Genomic DNA, 14,691 nt, shown 5'->3' on the forward strand with positions numbered 1-14,691 from the left:
TTGAAAACAAGCATAATTTCAAGATATGTACAAAAATAATTTTGTATTTCAATAGAAACTTGTACATTTTTATATACCCCAAGAACTCAAAGAGCTCTATTGGCTCTCTACTTTTACAGTTTCTACACCAAGTGACGCTCCCGTCACTCATAACCGACTGCTACAACGGCGGTTCTATCGATTGTCAACTATGCCGCCGCGACGGTCAAATAAAATATCAAATAGCATCTCGAGGTTTGCAATGTACCCTCTATTTTTATTATGTTATTCAACAATTTAGGGTTTTATAAAAAAAAATGGAGCTGCAAAATGTTAGAAAAATGGTAAATGGAGTTCCAGAAACGTCCCCACTTGCCTCAGGTACATTTCAACTCGCGGCAAAGTGCCCATATTTTAATACAAAAATTTGCCTTTTAGATGTTTACTTTCTCATACAAAGATTCCTATCCAAGGGGCCCTTAAGAAGAACTTTCCAGGTAAAGACAAACCTATTACCTTCTTTATGATAAACCATCCTATAGGTACTTGGATGTAATTTTCTGAAATTGTGTATGCTGTAGTGTTTCCTAAGTCTATCCATAATTCCCCATGCATTGCTAGATTGCATTGCTCAATAGTTAACCTTTAAGGACACCAAAAGCCCTTTGAATTACTTGTTCAATGTGTTTCACACTATTCACTAGATTATAATGAATCTTGACCTGGGCAACTTGCCATTTTTACACAAATTTATAATAATACAACTGAATTGGCCTAGATCTCAAATGGTACAGTTTTTTATAACCATGAAAGTAGCTCTTTAGTGTTTTTGTTTTCTTTTCATACAATAAAAATTTCATAAAATAGAAACAATTGCTTTGGGGGTTAATACCCCCAGCAACATTGACACTTTTTGCAATAATGAGAAATGAATTTAGAAAAATTACCTATCAGGCCTACCTTCAGTTGAATTGAATTGAAAATTTATTTTCTGTAAGAAATAGTTAATTAAAACAGGAGCAATAATATATGACCCCATTTATGTTTTAATTCCTTCCATGATCTGCCTTATTTTGTATTGTTGTATACTCCATTTAAGTCTTTATCTACCTGTAATAATTCATTACAATCAGTGGAATGGTTGCAAAAGGGATTTATCCACAAATTTCTATTTTGTAATTTTATTAGTTACTTCATACTCATTTTGCTTACTTCTTAGTTAAAGTTAAAAATTCCAAATTATTTCTTGCAGGAAATAAATCTTCTATTCAGTTGTTCTCATGAAGAATAACTCTTTGTTTCTGTATCTTAGACTTGAATTTATATTTCCAGACCCTCAATGAAGAATTACATGAGCATCGGGTGAGTAATAATAATAATTATAAATGTTATATTCTGATAGTGTTGAAATGAGTAACATTTCATATAAACCTAAGCATTTTAAGTCATATGTGTACAGAACCACCAAAGGCCTATTTGGCCAATAAATACTGGGTGTCCAAAAAGAGTCCAATCCACTAACCTCAGATGCTTTGAGCATAAAGAAGTTTATGAAGGTAACACATTTGACTTCTATTTCCTAAATCTTTAAAATATACAGAGTATTGTGGATTGATGAGAATACACTATGATGACCTAAGGTGTATTGCAGTTGAGACAGTACAAGATACTCATTGCCCCAGAGTGGATATTTCCTACTAGGTGTAGGTTCCTGACACACTTCACCACCTCTCGTTGTAAAGACCTGTTTAAATCTTTTAGCTCAGTAAATGCTTTGCTAACATATCAAACTTTTGTGTAGTAATTGTTGCATATAAATTTGAAATTTGGAGAATTTATTTTTCTTTGGAATCTACATAGATACATAGATTAATCATTAAGTGACATCAATTATTTGCCTAAATGCAAACAACTATTAACTTGATTTGGATTGGTCTCGTTTTTTATGATACCCTGTATAACAATTTGTTTCATTGGGATATTCTTTTTTAAAGATTTTGCCAAAAAGAATTGACTGGAAAGGCAATGAACATGATAGGACAGTCGAAGATATGGTAAGATTGTGGAATACTTAATATTGTTTTTCAGCTAATTCATTTCAATTTTAGCAAAGACAATACCCAAATATACGCGAAGATTTCCTGTTTTACTTATGTAGTCAAGCTTCTGCATTGCTGAATCCAAATACTCAGTCAGTACCATCTTTTCTCTGCTTTCGTCCCAATTCAAAAACAAAGAATGGAACCTTTATTAATTCTAAACAGATTTTTAATTATGTTAACAAATATCGAGGAGTCTCTCTTCAAGATATAAAAGCTCCTTTCAACATAGGTAATGTACTGTTAAAAAAGTGTTTATTGTACCATAATGAGAAATTTCAGTGAATAACATCAGGGGGAGGGAAATTGGTGGGTCTCTTTCTCGTCAAAGAATTATCGGGCCAAAAATTTTTACTGGGATGCAAATTCAAAGATGTACGATTGGTCATTTATCTGCAGTGTATTGCTTATTATTTGACCATTCTGGAAGGTAGTTAGAACTTTTCTAGAAAATTTTGCATTTATGAAAAATCCAAACTTCCATACAGATATGTAATTACTGGGGCTGACGACCTCCTGATAAAACTATGGTCCACGTATACAGGACGTCTTATTGCTACTTTTCGGGGGGCCTCATCGGAAATTACGGACATAGCCGTAGATCCTGAAAACATTTTATTAGCCGCCGGGTCTATTGACCGAATATTAAGGGTACAATAAAGTATAACTCATGTTAGAGTTATGTTTATTTCTCATTTATTAAAATTAGGTGTGGAATCTACAAAGCGGGGCTCCAGTTGCAGTTCTTACAGGACACACAGGAATGATAACTTCAGTGAATTTCTGCCCCACTTCTTGTTGGGGTCAACGGTATTTAATCACCACCAGCACAGATGGATCTATCGCCTTCTGGGTCTACAGTTCAGACGGCAAGGAAAAAGTTGATTTTCGGTGGGTGTTTAATGCTTTTAAAAGTAGGAATTAATGCTATCATCTTTGGGATTAAACACAGGAATACCCCAACATTATACCAGGAGAAACTGAGGCCTGGACAAGCTCAAATGATTTGTTCTTCTTTTAGTCCAGGAGGTACATTTTTGGCCACTGGATCGGCGGATCATCACGTTAGAGTTTATTATATGAAAGGTGTGGACTTGTGATAAAGTATTGCAAATCTAAAATGTAGTGTTATAATATGTCAAATTAGGGGATGAAGGACCGCAACGCATTCTTGAAACTGAGGCTCACACTGATAGAGTTGATTCCATCCAATGGGCCCATTCAGGATTACGATTTTTGTCAGGCAGTAAAGATGGGTCTGCAATCGTGTGGTGGTTTGAGCGGCAACAATGGAAAAACTTGTTTTTGGATATGACCTCCAAGTTACCAGGGTATGTTAGAAGTTTATACATTATTGGAGCTTCAAGCTGAAGTTGGGTTGAACTCCATTAGGGACAAGCAGAGTGTAGAATCGGATTCGAAGAAGATACGTGTAACAATGGTGGCTTGGGATCGCTCGGACGCAACGGTGGTCACTGCTGTCAGTGACCGTTCGCTGAAAATATGGAATGCAGGGACTGGGCAACTAGTAAGAATTTTATCAGGTAAGAATAAGTTTTTTTTTGGCATTTCTGTTGAGGACCAAAACCACAAGAATTTGGTAACGATTTTTGCAGTTTATTAAATCTCTTGGTTTTCGACATATGAGGTGACATTAGTACCTATTTGCTTCAATTTTATGATGTTATAAAATAAAGAAGAAAATGCTTTACCAAGGTTCTAGGACCTCTATTGTGGCCGGTTATAAACCACTCCTCTTACAATAGATTTTATTTGGCATATTCATAATGGAATTTTGTACCTATATTGAAATATCAAAATGCAAGCAAAATTGAACTCAATTCAGTATAAACAAATCACACAATTTTTAGAAACACTCATAACACCAGAATGACGTTTTTTGTTTCATTTGTTAATTTTTATCAATGCCAAACTGAAATATTTTGTAAGAAAAGATTAGTTCAAGGAACTGTTAACTCCGTGAAATGAGCTATCAATTTTGTCTCGTAGAAGTAGCAGCGATCAATAGTAAGTTAGTGAATACTATGTATCTAACGCTTTACCATTTAAGATTAAATATTATTTAACATTATTTTTAGGTCATAACGATGAGGTCTACGTATTGGAACCGCATCCACATGACGAGGACATTATTCTTTCCGCCGGGCACGATGGCCAACTGCTCATTTGGGATATCAATAGAGGAGAGATATTATTTAAATATTTGAATACAATTGAGGGTGAGGTTGTTTTTATATCATTGTTTTACCGTCAAAGTCTTGAATATACATTTGTATTTCATGTTAGGTCAAGGTTATGGGGCTATTTTTGATGCTAAATGGAGCCCGGACGGTTGTACCATCTCGGCCAGTGATTCTCACGGCGATATCCTTACGTTTGGTTTTGGATCTGGAAGTCCATTCTATCAACAGGTATTTTTCATCCTTTTTTTTTGACATCTATAATACGCCGGGTTTTAGCTCCCTAAAGAGTTGTTTTTCCATACCGATTATCGACCTTTGGTGAGAGACCAAAATTACTGGGTGTTAGACGAGCAAACTCAAGTTCCACCCCATTTGATGCCTCCGCCTTTTTTGGTCGATATCGACGGAAATCCGTACCCTCCAATGTTGCAAAGACTGGTGCCTGGACGGGAAAATTGCAATGCCGAGCAATTGGTGCCGAACATCGTTATAGGAAACGAGGGTGAGTATTGTTTCATGGATGATATGTTTTATAGTTCAATTATCGTTCAAAAGGGAATCAAGAAGTAATACAGGACCTGCCGCAGCAAATTTTGCCCAGTCCTGAATATGAAGAGGACGACGATATAAGGGGCAACGCGGGGGGTTCTATGCGTTCACACAGGTATGTAGAGGTCTATGCAATTGTTACACGTTTTTAAGGATTTTTTTAAGAATACGTCAAAGTACCGGGGATTGGCAGACTGACCATAATATTGAGTGGAAGAGAAACGTATTAATGGAATATCTGCCGCGAGCTATTTTAGATAGAGCTAACGAAATTAGGTATATTTGGTTCTAAATTTTCCCATCATTCACTAATTATAGTTCCATAGAAAACTGATAGAAGAAGCGGAAAAGAAAGAGTATCAAAAACAATTACGAACAAGGCCGCTTATGATCTCAACCGCTGCTCCCAGCAGTGGCAGAATTAAAGATCAGAGAAAGCGGATATCAAAGAAGCAGGAAATGAAACCGAAGAATCAATTAACAGTAAGTGCGGAGAGATAAAAGTAAAAATCTTTTACACTATATTGCTTAGTAAATTTCGGGTTTCTCTGGTTATAACCCAGGTCCGATTTGTAGTCGAGTAGAAGTTTTTAATTTAAATTTGTTTTGCATTTGAGCTGTGAAAAAAATTGTAATCTCTAGCTGGAAAGCAAGTTTCTTCGCTTGTTAGATGACTAACTACTTTTGAGTCACAATGTTGTTGTGTTTAATAAGCGATATGTACATAGTGCGTACCTTTTTTTATGTTTATATAACATTGATAGTACTATAAATAGGATGAAATGTTGGAAAACTACGATGTTATGCCGGTGTGTCCTTACTTGACCGACGAATCGTCATATTCGGATTGGGCGGAAGAGGTTTCAGAGCCGCGCAGGACCAGGTACGAATGTGATCTTTATATTTTGGAGTATGACGTAATTCTAAGTTATATAATCGTTAAGCAGAACACGTCAGAAAAAGAACGCATATAGCCGAAACAAGTCATCTTCGGATAATGATGAAGATGACGACTTGTCCGAGGAATCAGGGGCTAGTGATGATGCGGATTCGGATAATATTTCCGATCAAGAATTGGGAAATTCGCCACGGACCACCAGAGAGAATAATAAATCTGCTAAGGTAAAATTCTAGAATATATAACTTTGACCTATGCCAAGAAAAATTTTAATTATTTTCAAGGATAAATCGCGTGTGTCTTCTCCGAGACCATCAACCTCAAGGCAAGCGGGAATGTCCAGGGCATCCGTGCCGAGAAATCGATTGATACCCAAAAAAGACCCGATGCCAAAAATGGCGCAAACTGCCAAACTAACGGCCACGGAACCGTCCACCAGCGGGGGAGTGACCACCACCTCCAGCGGACCTAAAATTAAGGTAGATACCGCTATGTTTTATAAAATAGATTCAACTTTATTCTAATTATTTTCTTCATTTGCATTTAATTGAATTGATTAAACTGCGTTGGTTTTCAGGTTTCAGAGCAATACAAACTAAGCGAATGGCTGTCAGAAACACGGCCTCGAAAGTCTCCATATTACCCACAAATTAACGACGAAATTGTTTATTTTGTTCAAGGTAAGTTGTTCTTTTCTAATTGTTAATAATTCCTTACTTAGCGACTTTTCGAAAAGACCTATCTACAGTAATATTAATAATTGATTTAATGTTACAATTATGAGTAATAATCTCAAATCCAAAGGACACATCCTGTATATCGAAGCAGTCAAACAAAAAAACGTGTACGAGCCGGACATTAAAGAACTGCCCTGGGTGAAAGGAATACAGCTCAAAGACCACGAATTCTGTAAAGTGGTCAGCATTCGTTATGAAATCAAACCACCGCGGCTTTGCTGTCTGAAATTGTCCTTGCAAGACGAGAACAATTGTCCCACTGGCCGAACAATCACTCTCCGTTATCACGACATGCCCGATGTGCTCGATTTCTTCGTTTTGAAACAGTGTTACTTGACTGCCTTGTCCAGAGATTGGCAAGCCGGCGACAGGTGATTACTATATTTAGGTGAAATTATTTGCTGTTTTTAATATTCATTCTTCCAGGTTCCGCTGTATGATTGATGACAATTGGTGGATAGGTGCTATTACGTGTAAATCTCCTGCTAGCGAATTGTATCCAGAATCTGTCTTTATGTGCTATGAGATTGTCTGGACAAACGGAGAAAAGGAAAGAATGAGTCCTTGGGATATGGAGCCAATAGATGAAAATCGTAATGTGGTTCGAAATGCCAGTTTGTAACTTTTTAAATGTGTCTTTTTCAGGAGTTCCTGAAGACGAGAAAGAAGCCATTCCGGTCTTAGCCAATGAACTATGGTCTATTTTGTACAAACCAACGTCAGTAGACTGGCCGAACTGTGAAAGAGACACCGCCTGCAAAGCTATCGCCAGAGGGATTACACAAGTACATAATTTAGTAATCCTATACCTACATTTGAGGCGAATTGTTCATTTTTCATTTTATTGGGAAAAACGCTTTATACGTTCCCAATGCTGGATATCCTTATTTTGACACACCGTATTATTCTCAAAATAAAATAAAAGAAGAAATGAACTGCAGTGAAAGTAACTAGAATTACCTTCTTTATATAGGTTATGGAACTGGCAATTGCTGAACCCTTCCTGGTACCGGTAGATATAAATGTCTACCCTACTTACGCTCTAATCGTTGAGTACCCCATAGATTTGTCGACTATTAAAGCTCGATTCGAAAACAACTTTTATAGGTAGAGATTTCATTCAAGATTTCTGTAACGAAATTGCTAAATTTATGTTTTTGTAGGCGATTACCGGCCGCAGAATTCGATATTCGTTATCTGGAAACTAATGCTGTGAAATTCAATGAGCAAAACAGCACCATTGTCAAACATGCCAAAATTCTCTCCGCGCTATGTTTGAGGATCTTAAAGTAAGACAAAGCCACCAAAAGCTCTTCGATTGATACATATCTAGACGATATATACGTACTTTCTCTTTGCAGAAGTGGTAATAATGCAATAGACATCGCTTCAGTTTATCATCAATTGGTCGACGATTACTATTCCTCTACGGATGGTGAATAATGTTTATCATAAATGGTATAGGTATAGGTTTAATTTGTCGTTTTTTAGGCAACGAAGAAGAAGTTGACATTGTAAAGCCCTCAACGAGCAGGTCTGTGAGGTATTTGCCGGTTCGATCTTGGAAATCGCCGGATGATTGGAAGATAGAAGCTATGTAAGGTCTAAAAGCCTATTTTTACGTTGATTGCTTTATTTTATGTTTACAGGGGTCTGCTGGAACTCATGCGGCAAACAGAAGACTCTGTACCCTTCAGAGAACCAGTTAATAAGCATAAGTATCCCACATATCATCAGGCAAGTATTGATTATGGAATATGTATAAAATTACCGAAACAATTTATTTTGTCTTCGATGATGTGAAATTTCGAATATTTACAGTTAGAAACTGAATATATCGCAAAAATAGTCGAAACAGCGCATGTCCTTATATTGTCATTTAGTGACTTCTATTTATATATGGTTTCGAGATAATTACTATCACATAAATCTGGGACACCGAGTATAGTGTAATAAACAAAATATGAAAAACACAAACGTAAATATTTTTTTTGCTCACCGAATACGATCCTGTTGTTTGCAGATCATAACAAGACCCATGGATTTAGAAACGGTGAAGGAGAAGCTTCAGAAAGGAGCTTACAAGGAACCCAAAGATTTCTGCTGTGATGTAAGATTAATATTTCAAAACTCAAGAACCTTCAATACGAATAAGAGATCTCGGGTAAGTAAATTTCAGTTTCTCTGTACCTACTTGCGCACTTATTATTTCTTGTCTATATTTTCTAGATCTACGTGATGACTGTCCGTCTATCAGCTATGTTCGAGGAACACATTAAAAAAATCACGTCGAATTGGCGGATAGCAAAGAAGCGCCATCGCTGTCGAACGAGTTCTTCATCCGAAGAAAGTGATTGTAATGAACCTTCTTCGGAGGAGGATCAAAACAGATCTAAACAGAATACCATCAAAGTGGTGGTAGAGAAAATTGAACCTATAGAAAATGGAACTTTGGCCGCGTACGACAGCGATAGCGACAATACCCCGTTGGGAGCGCTGTTGGATCGCAGCACTGAATCAGATAATACCCAAGATAAAGTGGTTTCAAGAGCGGACGAAGCACCCTATCTTGGAGCGGAAAAAAGGCTGCTGTTGTCAAATGGATTTGATCCAGAACCTTCGACGTCTAGCCAAAGCATAATAGACGATTTCGATCATAATTACACCAACAAACAGCCCACTACAAGTGGGACTCGGAAAGATGTTAAATCTAGCGATTTTTCGGAAGACGAGGGTTTGCATAGTGATAATAATGATAGTTTTGGTGAAAAAATGCGGGAAAGTGGTGGTTCGGATAGCGAAGAAGAAAGTTTAAATCTGCGGCAATTGCAAATGCGTGGAAAAAGAAAATCTTCAGAAAGTGATGATCAGGACGAAGATTTTTGCCCGGACGAATCATCGAGCAGTTCTGCTGTAGACGCTCCATCTAGAAGAAGAAGAAAAAGTAGCACAGACTCGGATTCCGATGACGAGAAGCCACTTAAGAGACGAGGGCGGCGGCCTCGAAAACCTTCCTTTGTCGTAGAAGAAGATGAGGAAGATGATTCTTCGGACAACAGTACTTCAGACTCCAACACGTCGGACGACGAGGTACCTTTGAGAAAGGCACGACGCCGGCGTAAAAACAAAAAGACGTCTTCCAGCTCGCAAAGCGACTCCTCCTTACGTCCTCGCAGGAAAAAGCGAAAAGTGCTGGAGAGTGAAGACTCAGATTTAGATATGGGGAGGACTAATGGCCGGGCGAGGTACTTCGGTAGCGTGAGCAGTCGCGGTCGAGTGAGGAAAATCACCGAGCGCGCAGCAGCTTTTTTGAAGAAAGACAAAAAGACTGGATGACGTAGCTTTAGCCCATTTTTAGGACATTTCGGACGTCGGAAAACTTTTAGTATATAAGTACAGTGTGTTTCGCTTTATTGATAGGACCAAAATGTTGGCACGTATGATGTGGGTCTCGTATAATAAGATTTTGTCCGTTTCGACTTCGATAATAAAGAATATTTTTATTATTAAAGGTGGTGTATTTATTCCGGCAAGTCTCAGTTTTTAGTACAACAATATTTCTTTTCCACACTTTTCCAGACCGTTTAATCTTCGACAGATCATATGACGTAAATCTTGTGTTCTCTCAGTGCGAACATGACTTGCTAAAGGATCAAGTTACTAATTGGGCTGGAGCATCAGTCTGGATTCTCTGGCAAACTAACTGGAGTTTTTCTTTTGTAGTTGTCTACGTTTGAGTGATATCTCCATACTTTGCGGTTCCGAAGGGCTCGAATTTACATCTTCTTTTCAACATCTTCATTGATATCCTGGCGGAGTGTCTTACTCTGGAGAAAAAAATTCCCTTCGCCAAATGACGCAGAAATATAACTACTGTTTTTTTTATTTACCATTTGCATTATTGTTTCTTTGCAATGTGAAATCTATCTAGCAAATTTCTTAACCTTTAGCTATCTATCCATTCTGCATGACATATATATTTTTTGCTCTGTTTATTTTCGTTAAAAAACGAACAGATTTGAGATTTTTTCAATGTGCAAAGATTGATCAACAAACTGCACACACAAGACATATTCATTTTTCAGGGACAAAAATCGCTTTTGTGATATGGAAAATTTCTTTTTAATGTAAAATTTCCTAAATCGACACCGTAGTTTCCTCTTACGTATTCAGGAAGTACTGGCCAAGATTTTGGGTCAAAGAATTTGGGGTCTATGTGACTGCCCCTCGTATGTGTGTATCGCCACGTTTTGTCGGATGAGATTTCCACTTGAATTAGCCATGAGGTGCTCATTATATTTTTCGACCTCGAATACTTGATTGAATAGTAGTAGTGCCAGTGTGTTTCTACTGGGTCGAATGGAATCTCGACCCATAACAGGATCGATTATTTCAAGTAAAAGAAGAGAGAGCGCCGGAGAACAAACACATTAAATAGTTTAAAGAAAACGTTAATGTGCGACTAGGTATACTTAATCATCATTGTGCACAATTTATAAGTTTACTAAGTATAGGTAATTGTGTGTTTGGTAGTAAATATGTGGCGTTAAGAGTTTTTTTATTACTGATACTATTTTTGAGTATAAAATATTTAATATAAATAAATTCGGATTATGTGTCCGTCTTCGTGTGCGAGTATTAGCTGCAGGTAATAGGAACTTAACGCTAAAGGCAATAAAGATAAGATATCGTTTTTACTTGTAAATAAAAAGTATAAATATGTTTTAGTTGTATACACGGTAATTGAATTCTAAACGATTAAGCTAACACGTAGAAGGGTTCAAATTTTAATTCATTCTAACGACATTTTCACGCAATTATTATTGACGGAAATAATTGCTGTTACTATATTTACGAGAGACTCGTAAACAGGTAGAAAATAACGAGTAACCATAACGGTTTAAGATTCAAGTACTAAGTACGATAGGTCATATTTTGATCCCATTAATATTCTCCCTAGTTACATACGTTTATTTCTCAGGTCTGGAAATGTTTGTTTAAAAATCATGATATAAGTTTTTCTCACTCAGTTACAACCAAAATGGAAATTGGTGGGATTTCATTCGCTCCCTTGAAGGTCCCGATGGACCGCAGACTTCAAACATTGGCCGCCGGTGCTGCATTCGTCTGGCTCATTTTCGGCGGGTTCATATGCGTGATCTTCTCAATTTATTTAATACTTTTTACGAAGTTTTGGTTGCTCACTATCGCGTACCTATTGTGGGTGATGTTCTGGGATAAGCCAATCAGTCAACAAGGGGGGAGACCCTGGAAATGGGTGAGAGGTTGGCGGTAAAGTACTACAGTTGAAAGCAAATCCTCGACCTTTTGCAAGAATTACTTTCAGGTGGTGGAAATACCTGAAGGCATATTTTCCTACTACTCTGGAAAGGCTGCCGTGGGTCGAATTGGATCCCAAAAAAAACTATCTCTTTTGCTGTTTTCCTCACGGAATGCTATCTTTGGGAGTATTCTGTAGTTTTGGTAAGTCACAGAAAATTTCTCAACAAGCAAAAAACTGTTGGATTCTCTTGCAGGGACAGAATACGGGGAATTTAATACACATTTCCCTTATCACAAACCACACATAGTGACCCTCTCTCAGCATTACATCATGCCATTTTTCCGAGAAATGGCACTATCTTTAGGGGGAATTTCGGCAGAGGCAGCAGCCATAGACTACGTCCTAAAATATCCAGAAGGAGGGCACGCGTGCATACTGATGCCTGGTGGTGCTCAAGAGAGTTATTACTGCAAGCCTGGGCAGTACAAAATCATACTGAAAAAGGTGTTTTATCGTAACCTAGCAGCTGCAAAAATAACTCTTTCTTTATAGAGAAAAGGCTTTGTTAAATTAGCCCTAAAAAATGGGTCGCCCTTAGTTCCAGTGCTGTCTTTTGGGGAAACTGATACTTTCGATCAAGTGGAAGGAGCCACTTTGAGAAAAGTCCAAGAATTTCTCAGGAAACGGATAGGAATCGCTCCAGTTGTTCCGGTAGGAAGGGGCTTTTTCCAGTATACATTTGGCCTGGTACCCAGAAGGAAACCTATCTGGGTTGTAGTAGGCAAACCTATGAATATTCCAAAAATTGAAAACCCAACTAATGAACAAATCGAACAGTATCATTCCATGTTTGTTGATTGTTTACAAAAGATGTTTGAGGAACAAAAATTTAATTACTTGGAAGACCCCGAAAATAAAAAACTTATTATTGAATAAATAATATTTTTGTTGAAAGTAACGTTGTTTTCTTTGAGACAGAAATAATTCCCCAAAAACTTGAACGTAATAATAGACAGACATAAAACTTAAACATGTTTAATTAGGCCGTTAATAGATTATGTACAAAAATAACCTAACATCTAAAAATAAATTAAAAGCCTTTTTTTGTCCTCATTGGAAGCAGGGATTCCTTAGCGTAAGAAAATAAAGTCAATAAACCATATTTTCTATTCCTTTTAGAGATGTAACTGGACACAACATCCACATCTAAAAATCAGCTATTACACCAAAAAAAAATTAATTAATGTATAGTATTACCTGATAGGTCAGTGGTAGTTGGTAAAACATTGTCATTTGCTGAGAGTGAGACAAAAAGGGCAAATGGTACTAGCCATAAGTACAAAGTAAAATAGGCAATTACCTAAAATCAAGAAAACATCTAAAGATTTAATAAATTGTTTATATGTTTAATTACCTATTAGGCCAGCTTGTATAACTCAGGTTTAAACTCAACCTGACATTTAAGCCCCAGATTTGACATATATATTGCATTGAGAATTTAATTCAGCTCTTATTACACTAAAAATTGGAACTTCATTATTAAGTTACAAGTGTAACAAAAATAGGAAACAGCTAATTTTATCTTGATTGGTTGGCATTTGGCCCTTGACATCCTCTTCTGAATATAATTTGTGCATTAAATGCTTTAGATAATGTTTAATAAAATTTGAGCTAAGTTGCTCTAAAATTAATTGATTATTTTTAGTCACTTGTTCTATTACTTATGGTTAAATGTCAGAATCTTTAGCCTAACACTGGATGGAGTTTAAGCTGAAGGTATACAACCAGGCCTTAGCAAGTAAAAATTAAAATTTAATATAAAATTATGTAATCTTACCTCTGAAAAAGGGTGGTAAGTTGATGAAAAATAACTAAATGCAAAATAGTGATTCACGAGCACAAATATCATCCCAAAGATAAATTGAGGTGAAGAAAACGCTACAAAGGGGAAATTGGAGAGTATCATAAAATGACACACTTGAGCCAATATTCCACAAATAATCATCACTGTTGGGAAATTTTCAAACAGCCATAGACATATATAGAGAGAAGTTACAGTCTACAAATAATGTAGAATTTGCACTTCTGTGTGACAAAATTGATTAAGATCATTTAAATCTTACCACATTCATCCACCAGATAACTTTTTTTGCAATCGAAGAGTATTCTTCTACTAGTTCTGCAATATAATACAATCCAGAGGCTAAAATACATATTGGCTAGTTACTCAGGCGGGTAGTTTACTTACTGATTAAAAACCCTTACGTTAGGGTCTTACCTATTGATACTGTGATAAACACTACTTGAGCTAGTATTGATAAATAACATATCAGTGTTAGGAACCACATTTTGCTTAATTACTTTTATTTAGTGCTAAAATAACTCATATTTAAATAATAAGAATGTATTTATTATTTTGTTTGAGCTACCATTTTAAGGGGCCTTCCCAGGTTAAGCTTGTGTTTCCATATTCTATTTTTAGATAATCAAAGTACTTGAGAAGGGTGTTTCTGAAGGTACACCTGTATGGAATTGCTGATTTTCCTAAGGATTTTTAAAAGGCTCAATAGAAAGAGGTATTTAAAGTAAGTAGTATAAATTAACCTCAAAACTAACAACTATCGCTGTCATTGATAAAAACCGAAGATGATGCAAATCATTTGCAACGTTGCCATAACTGTCCAATTTTCTGTTCAATGAGTGCTGAATTTTGACGAACCTTTTAAGGTTGTTTTGTTAACAAGCTCTAGTTTAGGAATGGAGTCAAACCTGATATTAGGATATAGAATATAGGCTTATATATTGACAAAATGGTACATTAGAATTTTTTGATAACTTATTCGGCTTAAAATTTTTACGCTGGTGACCTTTAAATTTTTACTTTGCACAATCTTACATCCCTGGTACGCTCCACTAAGGATTAGACTGAAAAGCGAGAAGG

General features: G+C 36.5%; 3 protein-coding genes across 5 annotated transcripts; 2 read left to right on the forward strand and 1 right to left on the reverse strand.

Annotated features, from left to right (window-relative positions):
• The first annotated feature begins 160 nt into the window (after nt 1-160).
• On the forward strand, nt 161-9,977 carry BRWD3 (bromodomain and WD repeat-containing protein). 3 transcript variants are annotated; one of them, XM_066289288.1, is made up of 31 exons: nt 161-360; nt 418-476; nt 1,312-1,341; nt 1,974-2,033; nt 2,088-2,310; nt 2,361-2,508; nt 2,567-2,729; nt 2,788-2,969; nt 3,031-3,164; nt 3,226-3,409; nt 3,471-3,622; nt 4,178-4,318; nt 4,386-4,510; nt 4,559-4,784; nt 4,838-4,946; nt 4,997-5,107; nt 5,158-5,314; nt 5,608-5,714; nt 5,776-5,953; nt 6,014-6,208; nt 6,307-6,409; nt 6,534-6,837; nt 6,893-7,059; nt 7,112-7,251; nt 7,440-7,573; nt 7,630-7,755; nt 7,828-7,901; nt 7,958-8,063; nt 8,116-8,203; nt 8,490-8,630; nt 8,696-9,977. In XM_066289288.1, exons 1-31 carry the CDS (start codon nt 297-299, stop codon nt 9,800-9,802), a joined length of 5,238 nt encoding a protein of 1,745 aa, XP_066145385.1. In that variant the 5' UTR covers nt 161-296; the 3' UTR covers nt 9,803-9,977. The 3 variants fall into 3 exon arrangements, with proteins under 3 accessions (XP_066145385.1, XP_066145387.1, XP_066145386.1); XM_066289290.1 differs by having other exon boundaries at nt 162-360; nt 1,292-1,341; XM_066289289.1 differs by having other exon boundaries at nt 162-360; nt 5,779-5,953.
• A 772-nt stretch (nt 9,978-10,749) lies between these two features.
• LOC136343016 (diacylglycerol O-acyltransferase 2-like) lies at nt 10,750-12,704 on the forward strand. Its single transcript, XM_066289376.1, has 5 exons — nt 10,750-10,932; nt 11,497-11,758; nt 11,814-11,950; nt 12,004-12,254; nt 12,303-12,704. Exons 2-5 carry the CDS (start codon nt 11,508-11,510, stop codon nt 12,684-12,686), a joined length of 1,023 nt encoding a protein of 340 aa, XP_066145473.1. The 5' UTR covers nt 10,750-10,932; nt 11,497-11,507; the 3' UTR covers nt 12,687-12,704.
• A 65-nt stretch (nt 12,705-12,769) lies between these two features.
• LOC136343027 (protein TEX261) lies at nt 12,770-14,379 on the reverse strand. Its single transcript, XM_066289395.1, has 5 exons — nt 14,029-14,379; nt 13,874-13,953; nt 13,588-13,809; nt 13,008-13,110; nt 12,770-12,956 (listed from the first exon to the last, which is right to left on the reverse strand). The coding sequence occupies exons 1-5, from the start codon at nt 14,096-14,098 to the stop codon at nt 12,841-12,843; spliced, it is 591 nt and encodes a 196-aa protein (XP_066145492.1). The 5' UTR covers nt 14,099-14,379; the 3' UTR covers nt 12,770-12,840.
• Nucleotides 14,380-14,691: the final 312 nt, after the last annotated feature.

The sequence above is a fragment of the Euwallacea fornicatus genome, chromosome 13 (assembly GCF_040115645.1).
Source record: "Euwallacea fornicatus isolate EFF26 chromosome 13, ASM4011564v1, whole genome shotgun sequence".
Classification (NCBI taxonomy): Eukaryota; Metazoa; Arthropoda; class Insecta; order Coleoptera; family Curculionidae; genus Euwallacea; species Euwallacea fornicatus.